Raw genomic sequence first — 16,578 nt, forward strand, 5'->3', positions numbered from 1 at the left:
ATTACGATCGTAGTAATGAGAAAAGAAAAACAATTTAAAAGGGGAGTAGCTCTGGATTAGTCCAAGTGTTGTTTCTACAGCATAATATAAAGTATGTGGTGCGAATGGAAATGTTTGTAAGTTTGGAGATGAGATAGCGTTTCTGTTGATGATCAATGGACAAAGAGTCACACATGTCGATGAATTAGATGCAGGAGTTGCCAAAAATACCAAGTGAACTGATGGAAAGATTGACAAATGAAACTGACTCAAATCCATGTTTAAAGTCAGATATGAGATTGGCACATTTCTCTGACTTTCTGACAGCATTGCAGTTGAGATTTGTTACAAATCCTATGGTTAGCTCTAAAACGTACAGACAGTTTTCCTTAGTTTTGAGAAGTAAGTCAGGGCGTAGTTGATCTCCAGTTATGAAAGAAGGGGAAAGAAAGCCTGGTAAATCTGCGTAGAGAGAAGATCCGTCTATTGCTTGGAAGGAAGTGGCTAGAAAGTTTAATGCAGAATTATGACTAATAATAATTCATTTACTTTAAGTTGGCTTCTCGTATAGTTAATTAATTTGCTAAATGATGCCAATCAAAACTTAAATAAACGTTGGTGTTAACTAAGTTACAAGTATGAATCTATCAACAAAGAGAATATAAATTTCTATCATGAAAATTCAAAATTTTCAATGTATCATTTGCACAATCTACAGTTGCAATCAAACTGATGGTTTTTAATGTCTCTTTTGAAGCTATTCAAAGTCTGGGAGTCTTTGAAGCATTGTATGCCATATCTTCGCTCCAAGAAAACGTGCATTTTCAAGACCATACCCTGTCATTTTTACTTTTGGTGCCATGCTGCAGTCGGGCCCGGATTCTGCTTCTCGTAAGCCCTTCTTCATCAAATATACAGATCATCAAATAAATATGAAAGTTGGAATAAATTTCTAGATATATTTATTTAAGTTAAAAATAGAAGACATCGAATTTTGGAGACAGCGGCTGAGCCCATTGAATGATTGATACAATCTGACGTCATCATCCAATCAGCTTTCGTAATCAATCACAGCATTCTGTTTAAAATTGAATCTTTGATCAGAGCAGTTCAGAAAATTAGTTTCATCCAAGAGTGAGGACTTCGAATAATTCTATCAAGAATTCAGATATATTTCATCATTACATAATTCAATCGAGAAGCTAATATGTGGTCAAATACTGGCGTTGACGAATCCAGAGGCGATGCAGAAGTGCAGGAGACATATCATGAACAGAATGCAACGGAAGATCACACGGAATCGTATGAAAACAGCGACAGTTGGTCAGCGTATTATCAAAACTATCCATCCAACTTCAATGGAGCAGAGAACTACGGGTTTGCTGGCTGGGAGAATAACATCGACCCTCAAGGCATATGGAATCAGAGTAGCACATGGACAACAGAATCATCACAGAACCCTGAATCTTCTTGGTCAATGGATACTGAAGAAGTTGCAAACGCAGAAATGTACAACGGATATTATGCTGAACCCCAGTACAGTTCCTGGCAAAACGAGCAACAACTGCAACAGCCGGGTGGAGACCAAGCCATTGATATTGTTCCTGAAGAACAGCAACCGTTGGGGGCAAGATCTTACACTGTGTTCGACTTGGAGCAATGTGATGACATCGCCAGCCTGGAATCAATGTATAAAACAATCATGTGGTAAGTTATTCACTCTACTGGTTTTATTTAACGAATATAAACAAAGATATTTGCGATAGTTGGTAAATAAATAAATGATTAAATATGTTATGTTATCAGTTTTTTTGCGGTACAGAATTTGAAAATGGCTTTGAAAAAAGCAAACATTTTACAACATACTTAAAGCTTTTTCGTCTGACACTCCTCAGAGCATAAAACGTCAGAATAGGTTCCGAAAAACATGTTTGAAAAATATATACCCAGTTGTGGATCGAAATAGGCCAATCAGAAAAACGCAAGCACAAGACCGGTATAGTTGACCAATCAGTGCCGCGAGCCTAAAGAAAAATTACCAATGGAGTCCAAGAGAGAAAACGAACTCCTTTTGTCTACACAATGGCGGCTTTTTCGTTTTTATGTAGATTGACTCCAAAACTGCTAGATGGAAGGACGACCGGGCTCTGCCAATTATCCGAAACATGTCGTCATTATAGAGTTTTGCACAATCTGGGTTGTCCAAAAGATGTTGACCAATGGCAGAATCACTTGTTTTAACAGTGTTTCTCGACCTACAAGATCGAGGAGGCTGTTCTCTTTGAGGGGCAGTTTTGTTTCGTATGTTGGAAGGAACATGCTGTTTTATCCTATCCCCCAATCTTTGGGTTGTGCGCCCTACGTAGCCAGAATCACACTGGCACGTAAATTCATAAATGACGGAACTTTTTTGGTTGGTAGGGACGCAATCCTTTTGAATGGATGGAAGGGCTCTCCTAGTGCTGTAAACAATCCGAGGATTGACAGCAAAGAAACAATTGGTTATGGCTTGCCTAATCTGACTCTCGAATCGCAAGGAAGTGTTACCAATCCATGGTAGTTTCAAATAAACTGGGCACTTTTGCGGACCAAACTTTTGAACAGCCGAAAAACTTGCGATCTTCTCCTTAGTATAAGATAAAATGACGTCTTCAGGATAGCCGTTGTCCAAGAAGATCGTTTTGAGTTTTTCCAGTTCAGCGTGCAGTTTAGATTTCGAGCAGATCATAAGTGCCCTATGTACTAATGTTTTGACAAGGTTGACTTTGCGTTGTTTTGGGCAAAATGAATTCCAGCGTATGTACTGACCGGTAAAAGTAGGCTTGCGATATACACTGGTAAGAAATCCAGTGTTAGACTTTTCGACCAAAACATCTAAAAATGGTAAGGAATCATTTTCTTCCTTTTCAAACGTAAACTGGAGGGCTGGGTGTAGGCTATTTAGGTGTTTTAGAAAAATATCACACTCAGCCTCTGTTTTGAAAATGGTATATGTGTCATCCACATACCGAAAATAGACACCTGGCTTTTGGTCGTAGTCGAACAAACGCTCTTCATGAAAGCCAACAAAGATATTGGCCAAGGCAGGTCCCAGAGGGCTACCCATAGCGACACCATCCTTTTGTTGGTACATTTCATTGTTAAAACTGAATTCAACTGAACCGGTCAGTACATACTTTTACCGGTCAGTACATACGCTGGAATTCATTTTGCCCAAAACAACGCAAAGTCAACCTTGTCAAAACATTAGTACATAGGGCACTTATGATCTGCTCGAAATCTAAACTGCACGCTGAACTGGAAAAACTCAAAACGATCTTCTTGGACAACGGCTATCCTGAAGACGTCATTTTATCTTATACTAAGGAGAAGATCGCAAGTTTTTCGGCTGTTCAAAAGTTTGGTCCGCAAAAGTGCCCAGTTTATTTGAAACTACCATGGATTGGTAACACTTCCTTGCGATTCGAGAGTCAGATTAGGCAAGCCATAACCAATTGTTTCTTTGCTGTCAATCCTCGGATTGTTTACAGCACTAGGAGAGCCCTTCCATCCATTCAAAAGGATTGCGTCCCTACCAACCAAAAAAGTTCCGTCATTTATGAATTTACGTGCCAGTGTGATTCTGGCTACGTAGGGCGCACAACCCAAAGATTGGGGGATAGGATAAAACAGCATGTTCCTTCCAACATACGAAACAAAACTGCCCCTCAAAGAGAACAGCCTCCTCGATCTTGTAGGTCGAGAAACACTGTTAAAACAAGTGATTCTGCCATTGGTCAACATCTTTTGGACAACCCAGATTGTGCAAAACTCTATAATGACGACATGTTTCGGATAATTGGCAGAGCCCGGTCGTCCTTCCATCTAGCAGTTTTGGAGTCAATCTACATAAAAACGAAAAAGCCGCCATTGTGTAGACAAAAGGAGTTCGTTTTCTCTCTTGGACTCCATTGGTAATTTTTCTTTAGGCTCGCGGCACTGATTGGTCAACTATACCGGTCTTGTGCTTGCGTTTTTCTGATTGGCCTATTTCGATCCACAACTGGGTATATATTTTTCAAACATGTTTTTCGGAACCTATTCTGACGTTTTATGCTCTGAGGAGTGTCAGACGAAAAAGCTTTAAGTATGTTGTAAAATGTTTGCTTTTTTCAAAGCTATGTTATGTTATGTAAATAAATATGTTATGTTTTTATTGTAAATTGAAAGGGCAAGAAATTCAGAAATGTTGAAGGTTTATTTGAAAATGGAAAAAGAGTCCATGAAATTAAGCAGTTAGCCTATATATTGATCGTAATTTTGATTTATTGTGAGAATTTTTCAGTCTAGAAGATAATGGTTACTTTTTAATTTTTTAACCTCCACAAGGTAAGAAATTTCAATTTTCAACCTCAATATTTCATATGATTTTTTTTAGCGAATTGAATTATCTGGAGGAAAAAATTCACTGGGAAGAACAAAATGGTGATAACGAATTGCAACAAGAATACTGGAAAATTGATGTAAGTGGAAGTTGAAGCCATTCAAAAATAAGTTTAGCCTCTTTTACCTGAGCACTGAAAGACACAAATACCGAGGGGCGATTCACTCTTGCAAATAGCATACGAGATTTTATCTAAATCAAAAGGATTTTTAGGGATTTTCAGATAAAACAATAGGATTTTCACGAAAGATGTACGTGATTTTCTTAGAGTGATTTTCCCCTCGACAAATACAATCAATTATATTCAGGTTTCCTGTTTATAAAGAAGATTGTCTTACTAGTGCATTCTTTCTAGAAAAGCAAGTTACAACATTATGGCTGAGATGAAAGACATTAAAATCTTGTAAACTAGAATTAATAGGAATTGCCTATCATTTTGTGTTTCACTTGCTTGCAATGACTGTCATTTGAAGTAAACATTTTAACTGCGGCATTCAAAACTTTAATGAAAAGGATAGTATGAAAAATTTTTAGTGTTGCGATTTTGTTGCCGTTGTATAAAGTCTGAAATATTTAAAAACATGCCGTTATAAGGCCGATCGCGGACTAAAATTGATGCTTTCATGAAGGTAATGCGTAAACTTACCGTCAATGGCGAACAATCTCTAAAGAGGTTTTTTATAAAGACGCCTTTATCGAAAATGTCTTTTTTCAATTATAGTCACTTTACGAGAATCAAGTTGCCGTAATGGAGAACAGTCTTGCAAGCAACGAGACAACCATTTTCAATGCAGCCTACGTCACAGCCGATATGAAGGCAAAAACAAAACAGATCATCGCTCAAGCCAAAAGCATTGCAAACCAAACTGATGATTACGAGGCTGCCATATTTGAACAAGAAAGGAAACTTAAAGGACAGGCCAAAATTTACGGAGAAGAGGGAAATGAAATACTTGCAAAAGTATATGAATTGGATTCGATAATTGCCGATGAAAAGGAGGTCCATGATGAGGAGATTGAAGACATTGATGAGGCCATAAAGCAGATGGAAGACAAAATTGAAGGCGTCAACAACTGCATCGAAAAGTTCGTTGAGAATGCAAGAAAGAGCCTTGACTCAGAGAAAGAAGATTTGAGGGAGCAACTTGCAGAAAAGGAAAGAATTATTAGTGAAATGAAGAGGAAGAATTCATCGATGATTGACACCTTAAATGAATCGGAGAAGAAGCTGAATTGGAAGCAGAAATTTCTGAGATTCTTCAGACGCAGGCAGTAAAATTTGAACGTGTTGGGAATAAATGAGATACAATTTTCTTTGTATTTGCCAACTATTTTTGCGTTACTTTGTTAAATTTTTCAAAGCATCCATGTTATTTTTCATTTGTATTTTTGAATCAATATGGTATAGAGAATCAGGTTGTTTTTATCACGCTTTCCTTCCATGGTATTGTTAAAATTGTATAGCAAACGAGTAGCTGTGTTGCTATTTCTTGTTTTTAGCTGTGACTTATTTTCCTATCGTATGATGAAATTGTAGGTACCTTTTAATCCCTCCTTGGTAAAAATATTTATATTAACGTTACGATATTATTAAAGATACTTATATCAAAGATATTTTCATTTATAGTGCATTCCAAGATATTTATATTAACGTTTCGGTAAAAGTTTTTGACAGGATATTTGGTTTTCTAAAAGTAAAAGTAAAACTATCAATGGAATCAGATTAATCTATACTTCATTTCATGCACAAGGACGTGGTGATTCCAACCATATAAAAATAATTGACAAATACACGCTTGATTTTTGCTATAAAAGACGGACCAGAGGAAATACAAAAAATTTGGGACATTTGTTTTCTTACCCAACATCTCTCCTGGCCGTGTGCAAATTTTTGAGCCATTCGATTGGTTCCTTGGGTACAAAATAGCATTTTCGTACCTGTATGTAGAAGAATTGTAAGTCCGAAGAAAAAGGGGTTTTACTGATCGCAGTTGCAAGGTACACTCGTAAACCACAGTGTAGTCCGGGTCAAGTCACTTGAAGCTTTAAGATCAATAAACAAACATAGCCGTACCAAATTCATGGATGTGCCATGCGATATTGTGAATGAGACATGCGACCACAACCGCAACGAAAATCGGCTTAACAGGTCAAGAGATTTTCAGACCTCAACTAAAAGTTTTGAAAAAAAATTATGGAAACCTTCGTTTACATGGGATTCTATCCATTTTCAAAATTTCGGTTAGTTTAAATTTTGGTACCACTGGGTGCCTTGAAAGTTCAGCTACTTAATTGTGAAAAAATTGAAAATTTTTTGTTTTCATCCAGAAAACATTTACTGTAAACTTAAGGTGGAAAGCTTACGAGGCTACCAGTACAGGTACTTTCTGCCTTTCCTTTCTTTAGGTTAATTATCACTCTGTTTTTCTAGAGCTAGGTTATCTATGTCCACAGGGTATTTTCAATGACTATTTGTCTCGATAAGCTGTGTATACTACGGCATCACCATCGTATATTTGAATCTACAACCAAGAAACTCGTTATCAGAACATTGATCTGAATCGGAAGCAGCAAAGGACCAAGAATCGATCCATGGAGCACTCAAAATTTTATCAGTTTGACTTCTAATTGTCATAATGTACATACTGAACGTCTCCGAAAAGATAAGTTTCAGCCCACATAAGCTCACTTCTTCTTACACTCTGAAAGGAAACTTTGAGTCAAGCAGCAAGTGTTCAATGATGTGAAATTTCTTCTACAAATCTTTGAAAACAGCACCTGTCACCTTGATCCATGGCAAGATGAATCCTTTTATAAAACGTTTAACTGCAGGATCTGCCCTATTACTTCTTCTGAAACCAAGTTGTGACGGTGATATCAGAACATAGCAATCAGATTAGTCTGACAGTTTTTCTTAGACTACCCTTTCTAGTGCAATTTAATTGCTTGTAAAATTTATATCGTTCAATTTTTGCTATTCATCGATGTTTTGGTCCACCCTTAAGGAGGAGTAGATTTGATTCATATTCATTAGAGCAGATTTGTGAGCCACTGCGACGCGGCAAAACATTGTCTGGTGTGCTGTGGAAAATTCTCCAACTTCACCCAATTGGTCTAAAAATTGAGAAAAAATCGCGTCATTCTTCCATTTCTACCAGGGTATTCTTTTTGTGTTCATCAAAACAGGGCCAGGTTTCAAACTAAGTGAATAACATATTTTATACAATTATGAATACTTTTCCTTATGTTTATTTAATTCCAATTCAAGATACTTTGATTAGAGCGGCTATATATTGTTAATTTAGGCCATAGAGTATTTTATTTTGCAAAGTTATCTATTGGTGGTGTGCTTTGTGATTCATTTTATGATAAAAAGTGCTGTGGATAAAAAAAGATTGAATAACATTAGAAGCGATGTGAGACTAGTATTTAAGGTCAACAAGGCTGTTATACATCGGTTGCCGGAAAAATATGCTTTTAAAGTACCCTTAGAAATCTTACTTTTCATTGAACTAGTTGAGATGATAATTATAATTGCTGATCTGCTCGAACTTTTATGCGTAAGTATGAAGATTAGTTTTATTATATATCATATTTTACGTTAAATATACCAATGCCATCACAAATTTTGCTCCAATAAAATGAAACTATTGTTTTAATTGAATTATTTTAGTGCCATTCACATAAAAATCAATAAAATCAAGTAATGAAAAGAAAAGGCCTTAGAAAAGATCCTTGCAAAACCTCAACATTCAAAGCTACCAAACGTGGCAGAGGAGAAATTTCTTGAAACCAAATCAACGATGTTTAGGCAAAAAAAATTTTAGTTTTGTTGCAAGATAAAATGTTTAGATCGTCAGAAGACGGCATTAGATGTGTCTTTAGGTCCAAGAGCATGCTTTTGGGTACAGCATTAGTTTCAACTTTTACGATGTAAGTTTTGCATAGAGTTTAAATCTTGATTAATTGAGAAATTACGCTTAATCACGTGACCTCTCTAGACGCTGAGCCAAGCAAAGCTACAGAAAATGTAAACAAACTTAGTTATAGGCAAAAAGGTTTGCCGTTTTACCACCATTCGTTTAAAATCGTTTCATCTTTTAGAAAATATTGCTTTGCGAACCTAGCAAAAATAAGAACCTTTGCGTTTAAGGAGCTCGAAGTTAACAAAATTTAAAGTTAAAAACAGCAAATACCCGCAAATCTATAATTTAAATTTTATTTCTGATAATTTTAGTTCTAAAAAAGCATGGTAAATTATGCACCTCCCCTTTACTACAGCTAAGGCAATCACAACATTGAAAGAAATTTTAAAAACTGTATTTTTGTTTTATGTTTCTTCGCATTCATGGAAAAACTTGCATCTTTTCTGAAATATAATCAATGTTTATGACAGCTTTTTCGTAATATCAGCCAGGTTTGAAATTTGTAGAGGCTCTGAATTCAATTTAATCTCAAAAGGAAAATAAAATAAGACAAGTTTAGACTTGCTGAAGCAAGAGAGCGGATTACTGGATTAAGGCGCGTTCGTCGAAATAATTAAAGCTTTCTATAATTTAGAGCGGAAGAATTAAATGTTGACCTTTGTATCGCATTTCTTTCCAATTTGATCAAATTTAACACGACGCGACGGAAATGCAACCTTGAAACCATACCCAATTACTTCAATTAACGAGGGTCTGAAGGCAAACTGCTAATTATCCCTTCCTAAGTTTACCAAGTTGATTCGTTTTTCTGTGTGCTGGATTAGGTCTGGATTAGGTAAGTGTTTTAACCTTCGAAGTTTTGCCAAACCGTTTTATGGGCTAGCCTTTTAAAACTAGTTTATGCTGCTAAAACGTATTAAAATGCTTATTTAAAAGATATTTACAACTCTGTAATATCCAGTAAATGTGATCAAATGGTGGCGCCAGCCACTAGGCTCTGGGATGGAGAGGAAAACAAAATTTTTAGGCCATGCCATTTTTAGCACCAGAAAACGCCCTTTTACCATCAATGAACGACAATTTTACCTTAAGGACACGCTCATTAAAAAAATTTGGTTACGTTAAAGCAGTTTAAAAATCATTGGAGGGGAATGGAGTGGAATCCAAAGGCCGGTTCCCACTTGATTGCACTGGTTGCGCGACTGAGCTTACACAATTCTGAGTATGCACAAGAATCAGCTGCCTCTTTAGCTGATATGTCGAAAAAGTCACGCGACCAGAGCTTATTAAGAGAAAACTGGCCTTTAGAAGTGTTGCTATAAAGTGGCTACCATTCAGCGAAATCACGTTGCGAATAACACGTTGTATATTTTATAGTGACCGAAGAATGATTTCATTTTTAGGCACATGCTGCAGCATAAGACAAGTCCAATAAGTTTGAGATCGGCGTTGGCTTACTGGGAATGATTAAGTACAGCATTAGTCTTCGAATTTGATAAACAGGCATTCATTGAGCTCAAATATTTTTCTGAACATCTATTGCCGTTTGGTAGGCAAATTCCTTCGTTTCGTTTTCTTTGAATTTGCTGCAACAATTTCTTGCATGCAATAAATAGGTCAAAATGTACGAATAAATTTAGCACTTTTAGGAGTTGAAGCAAGGTAAAATAAAAATGGCGCCCAACATGGTTTTGTTGCTTGTATTGCTCTCACCTTTATGATGTTCCAAATAGATTTCATTAACCGACATCCAATTGCTTAGAATAACTCTTACCAAATCATCGTTGTGTTACATTTATTCATTTATTCTTCTATTTTGATGCTTTCGTGAAATCTCTAACGATTTCCAAACAAAAGATCACCCAAAAACTTTCTGCAATACATGTTTGAGTTACACATTTTTGTTGGCCTAAACAACTTCCTCATTTGTTGACATAAATTTAAGCCTAGATGTCTTTGTATAGCTTTAACTACTGCAAATTATGATGAATGTACTGCTAAACATTAAGATCAGTTGCTATTACAGATAGATTCATAGATTCGTGTACTTTTATGTACGATAATAAAATCCATTATATTACAGTTATGTCTTGCATGCCTTCTTAACATGCAAAATTTGTTTTCACGAGCGGTCGAATTGTGTAAAATCTATTGATGCGAAATACGGCTACCATTACATTAAAAGAATAAGAACGGTATATTTTTGGCTTGCAATTTCTTTAACTGCTAAATCTTTAAACATTTCAAGAATATTAATATATTTAACTGGCTATGACATCACTGTTAGAACCATATCTACGCCTCCGAAAAATCTAAACAAACAAAAAATGATATTTTCATAGAATCATATACCATTTTCAGGCTGGTAATGCTTGCATTATCATGAGTAACTAATAGACGTTTTGTCATAACCAATAGAGGTGCGTCACAAAACAAACAGATATTAACAAAAATATTAATCTCTGATTTCATCTGTCTCTAGAGCCATTGACTGCGTCAAACATTGGTAGAGCGGATAGAATTTAAAGACCACAGTCCGTGTAGAAGACATCCTGTTGGAGAGGGCTTCCCATGATAGGAAGCTTGAAATTGCCGCAATGTGAGAAAAAACGGATGTGTACATAACGGAGGTTAGACTTAGTTTTATTGGCATGTAAGCAGCAACCTCTTGCTCGAATTAGTCATTTCCACGCTTGGTGTGGTACAAATTCTCACAGTATTTGGGTTCCGGTGACTTGAAATTACCTGTAAATTAAATAATTTGCTTTACCTGGGCATTCACTTCAAGAGTTCTATTTTGACTACCTCTTTTGTATTTATCTTGTTTTGCTTTTGAAATGCATCCACTCTCAGGCCACATGCAAAGTTTTAATAACGAAAAGTTGCCAAAATACAAGGAAATCCATTAATATGATATAATCTCATAATTGCAACATTTCTTAAAGCGATTAGGATTTTCGTGTTATCCAAAAATCACGATATTTTTCAACAATATCGAAGAAGTCTGCTGAATAAGCCAACTTAACATCTGCAAGTCAAAATATGGGCCAATATGATAAATCCTCTTTATTCATGCAATAATTTTTGCCTGCATTATTCTACGAGGCCAAAATGAGATGAATAAACTGTTGTGCATAAATGTACAGCCTGCTCTTTTATTAAATTTTGCTTGAATAGAACATTTTTCTCAATTTACCGTCTCTTACCTCTACCGCTATGAATTTGCAGGCTTGTTCGTTTGCTTAAATAACAAACAAAAGGTCTTTCACAAGGAAGTAAGAAGAAGTGTAAATCAGGATCGTTTTAAGAGAGGAATATCAAAGAGATGTAAACAGATTTTTGTCACTGAGAGTACACAATTTTCCAATTGACGAACAGGGCGAAGTATTACTAGACTACGATAGTATTGCCTTGAGATCAACACCTGCAACATTCTTGTTCGAGTGCACAACTTTAAGGTCAAAAAAAGTCTATCTTAAAATTGTTTTTTCTTTCTTCAATCTTCAGCTCAATTTGACTGACGAATCCCTAAAGGCTGCAACAACATTATTTCCAGTTTTTTTGAAAAAAGAAGGCAAGTATTTTCAAGAGGACTGTCAGGTTTTAATTCCTCTCAGGTTTTAGACAATCCCGACAACACTGTCAGGTGTTCCAAGCTCATTCGGAAGACCTCTGCTAAAGGGCTGGGTTTTGGAAGAATAGGTACCTTTTTTAATCTGGAAAACTCACTTAAAAAAGGTGTTTTCTACAACCAGTCTAGGCCAAGATTTGGCTGCAGCAAGTTTTTGCTGACAATATCACAGGATCTCAAAGATTCTTTAGAAAGAGCACCATCACAGTTTGATTCAATGCAGCATTTGCAAGACAAGATTTTTGTATGTATAGAAGTAATTTGCAACTTGAAATAGAAATGTTGGCAGTTTTGTTTTACAATGTGTTCCTTTTCACTTATCACCATTCTAGAAAAAGCTATTAACAGATAAAAATAAAAATCATATAATTTGAACTTCAGCCTTTTACAATAACTACAGCAGTGCAGCTTTAGCCAAAATAGTGTGACAAAATCGTAGTGTAACAGAGCAGGTACTCCTGTTCAATTTCTTCCTTTGTTTAGTATTTTATTTCAGTAAAAAGGGTATAAATAGTTCAGATAGAAGTCAGAGGAAACGGGTCATTTTTAGATCACTCGGATGAGCTTGGGTACACAACTGTTTGAGAACGGACAGGCCGGGCAATGATTAAGCGAAGTTTGTCGTCTGTTTTAAAGAAATCATAGCAAATCTAAGTATTTAGTGCAGAAGTTCAAAGGACAAAATAGGAATCATAGATCTCAATCTCTTGCTGCCATGCAAAGAAAACCCAAAGATTCATATTCTGCATGCAATCTAAATCGCTTTGAATTTCAAGGAGGTTTGATACTTCAGTTGGGCTTTCTAGTAGATAGATCATGGTTGGGATCAACGAGGTTTCTATTGTCAGAGTGATTCTTGTTACCAAGAAAATACCTGGGAACTTTCGAAAAGCCAAGCTGAAGCAAAAATGAGCTTCTAACTCAGGTGATGATTTTGAGGAACTTTGAAATAATAAAACTCTTTTTAGATTATTCGGTAGTTTTCCCAATAGTGTTATCACTATGATGTTATTTATCAGTTAGTAAGGAATACCGCTGCATAGTTCCTATGGATGACAATTCAAAAATAAGACACATCAAAAGATGTATTAAACTTTTTAGATGTCTTTTCAGGGATAAAAATTCTAAGATTGTGCAATTTCCTAGTGAAAACGAAGCCATAAATTTCGCTCTCGGGCGACCATTCCCCTATTCTCCGCTTGGTCTATAATGTCTATAAAATTGTTTAATGGCTAGGCCACTGTACTCTCGTGTACTCTCGTGTACTCTCGTGTACTCTCGTGTACTCTCGTGTACTCTCGTGTACTCTCGTGTACTCTCGTGTACTCTCGTGTACTCTCGTGTACTCTCGTGTACTCTCGTGTACTCTCGTGTACTCTCGTGTACTCTCGTGTACTCTCGTGTACTCTCGTGTACTCTCGTGTACTCTCGTGTACTCTCGTGTACTCTCGTGTACTCTCGTGTACAGCCAGCCCGGTTAAGTAAGATCCTATTGCATGAAAGGTTGGATCTCATTGAGGTAGGATGAATTTTTCCAATAAAAACGCTGGAAGATGGGATGAAGCTGGAAGATGGGGTTAAATGTTTATATAAACGAGACAAAATTTCGTCTCACTTGTTAGCACACAGGCTGGAAAGTGGGATAATTTTCTCCATATACAGCTGGAAGGTGTGATAGAATCTGCATGTAAAGATTCGATGGGTTCATCCCACCTGCTAGATTATGGGCTGAGATGTGGGATAAATTTGCGCATAAAAACAGGCCCTTGGTCAAATAATAATTTAAGTGGGAGTTAACTGAAATGTTTTTGGGCATTCTCTTTTGGCTACATGGCAGAAGTGAGTGGCTCAACCATAAGGAGATTTTTACTTTATTGGTAAAAAATTTATGTGTTCTTCAGCATCATCGAACATGCCTATAGAAACTCCTTCATACCTCTGCTCTTACCTTATTTTACAAATTATAGGTTACTTTTCACATCACAACATTTCTACGAACAGAAGGATAAGCATAAACTGATAACTGGTATTAACTAGAAATGCTTTGAAAAAAGAGCGTTAAAATAAAGAGCTGATTGCTGTCTTTAGTTTAGTCTTAACTTCCATAAGAGCCTGAGTTTTAAACATATTATTATCAAATAAGCCTTTATTATATAGTTGTCTCATATGGTAAAGTTGCCAAACTCAATGGAACGATTTTCTAGAAAAACTGACAGCAAGCAAAAGATATTAATCACCTATCTGTAAATTATTTTATAAGTGCATTAATTGTCTTGGTTCAACTTTGATTTACAAAAATTTGCATGACAGTTAAAAGGAACACTATTTGTCAATCCTAATCCGACGCAAGAAACTCTCCATTTCATTTATAATAAATTCTGGTAACAACAATGACAAACGATTTTATAATAATCGGTGCTATAAACACTTGTGACGTAATAATCGAACTAGTACCCAATGCTTATTCTCGCATTTCAAATGTTGTGACGAACTTGCGGTAACAATCACTTGATGTCGGCTTGCAAAGACGCTTTACCTTCTTCTTAATGAAGCCTAAGGTGAAAAATAAGGCACATGATTGTTCTTTAGGGTAACCTTCTCGGTCAACAATATTTTTGAACGTTTGCGCTCTCTTCAGAGATCGAGTTTTCCCACAACACGCTGATCGCCAAAAAGTGGCCCGCGGAAAGAAGGATGATATTTTACGGAACTCTATACTTTGATAAGCATCAAAGAATTATTCGCACCCTAAACACTGGAAGTTTGACTTGCCCACAGCGATTATCTAAATCATATATCTTTCATAGGTAATTCAACTATTATTTTTGTTAAAGACATCTAATTCCTTTTGATTTTATTGCGATTATGGTTGATGCTGATTTAGATTTGGCTTCGCTGCTTTGTGATAATAAACGCCCTGCTGCTTCTCGTTGTATCTATTTACGTGCTTCAAAGTTCAGTCAATCCAATCAACGTTTAATGCTTATTAATTAAAATAGGCGATCAGGAAATTGTATCGTTTATCCTACGCAAGCATTAGGGAAGATAAAATTTTTGTATTGAATATTCTTGGTGGCATGTGAAAAAAAAGAATGCGGAAGGAAACCGCGAATTCATCATAATTCTCGAAAAACCTTTTAGCGTGTTTGTTTTAGTTTCAACCAACGCACCCACTAGTACCTGATCTTGCTTTTAATTATTGCAATGCCACCCATAAAGTTACAGTTCAAATATTTCCACATTTTATCTTAGGTATAAAGAGAATCCACGTTGCTAACAAGAAAAAATTTCAAAAATTTCCATCTGTTTCTCACTTAAAAATGTTTTTGAAAATAGATTGTCGATTGGCATTGCAGATAGATGACTTTTTGCAACACACATGTCAAAACGCTTTGTGAGTATCAAAATCAACCTAGATTTCAGACAATTCAATTTCATAAAAATTCTTCAGATATTATTATCGTATTCCTTGCGTTGGTGCAATTTGTTGTTCCATTTTTGTTTATAAACTAGTTTCGTTTATTTTTGACCTAAAAAGTAAAGTTTCTTCGATATTTTACATGAGCGGATTGTGCGCAAAAAAGCTAGTCGCTAGTGACGATGAGTACCAAAAACATAAAGATATATGTATACAGTGGCGGAACTTGCGTGGGTGTGCACCCCCCCCCCCGCAATTGAAAAATGACTTTCTGTCTCTGTATATATACGAAACTTACTGTTTACCAGACTGACATAAAGTGCTCGATATTGGTAGGCAATACACACTCTGCCTGATCATCACATTGAATGTGAAGCTTGGAGTAGCAACTTAGAAGTGTCTTGTTCTTTACCCAAAAAAGCTAAGATATATACATGGATGAATAAGAAGCCTCTTTGCAGAATCACAAACTTTAGAAAAGGCGATACAAGTTTTGAAAAAGATTTCTCATAACAATGTGATTACTTCATTAGCATCAAAGCTAGATTCTTAAGCTTATATTTTTCATTTTAAACCTAATGCTACACTTAATGTCTTTTAAAATTTAGGAATGAATTATCAACTCTATTTCCTAATATCTTCAGCACCACTACGAATAAAGGCTACCAGAAGAGTATAGAATTAAGACTAAATTACTATGCAGCAAATATTAGTTTCCATTAACACGTAAATAGACTATTGCGAAACGCCCAGGGGCGGATTTTAGAGGTAAATAATTTGGGGTGTGGGCTAGACTATGATCGGATTTTGGTGTCATACCCAAAAGTTGTCTAGAAAAAGATGGAAAAGCAAATTTTACCAAGAAATTTTTGACTACTTTTCATTTCATTCATACGTCTATGGAAGGTAGCTCTTCAGCTTCAAAGGGCCCACCATTTAAAAACTTACAGGAAGATTTTTGCATCATTCAGTTACTGCTGACTACCAAAAATATCGTCTTACCAAATCAAGCAAAATAGACCGAATGTTACAAAATTGTTTCAAGGGTTGTTGCCCCCCGAAAAATTCGTCTCTGAAAATTTTACTGTACTACAAAATGCTAATGTATTAATCGAAAGGATGCCTGAAATAAGTAGCACTGCGAATCGTACAAACAATTCAAGAGATTTGCTATCATTCCAATACTATAAATAGGACAATC

The 16,578-nt window shown here is 36.0% G+C and overlaps 1 protein-coding gene across 1 annotated transcript; it reads left to right on the forward strand.

The window, feature by feature from the left end:
* The first annotated feature begins 873 nt into the window (after positions 1-873).
* Positions 874-5,951, forward strand: LOC135686395 (uncharacterized). The gene is made up of 3 exons (XM_065202618.2): positions 874-1,686; positions 4,397-4,481; positions 5,124-5,951. The coding sequence occupies exons 1-3, from the start codon at positions 1,187-1,189 to the stop codon at positions 5,676-5,678; spliced, it is 1,140 nt and encodes a 379-aa protein (XP_065058690.2). The 5' UTR covers positions 874-1,186; the 3' UTR covers positions 5,679-5,951.
* Positions 5,952-16,578: the final 10,627 nt, after the last annotated feature.

The sequence above is a fragment of the Rhopilema esculentum genome, chromosome 6, assembly GCF_057945365.1.
Source record: "Rhopilema esculentum isolate cy_ngs chromosome 6, ASM5794536v1, whole genome shotgun sequence".
In the NCBI taxonomy this organism is placed as follows: domain Eukaryota; kingdom Metazoa; phylum Cnidaria; class Scyphozoa; order Rhizostomeae; family Rhizostomatidae; genus Rhopilema; species Rhopilema esculentum.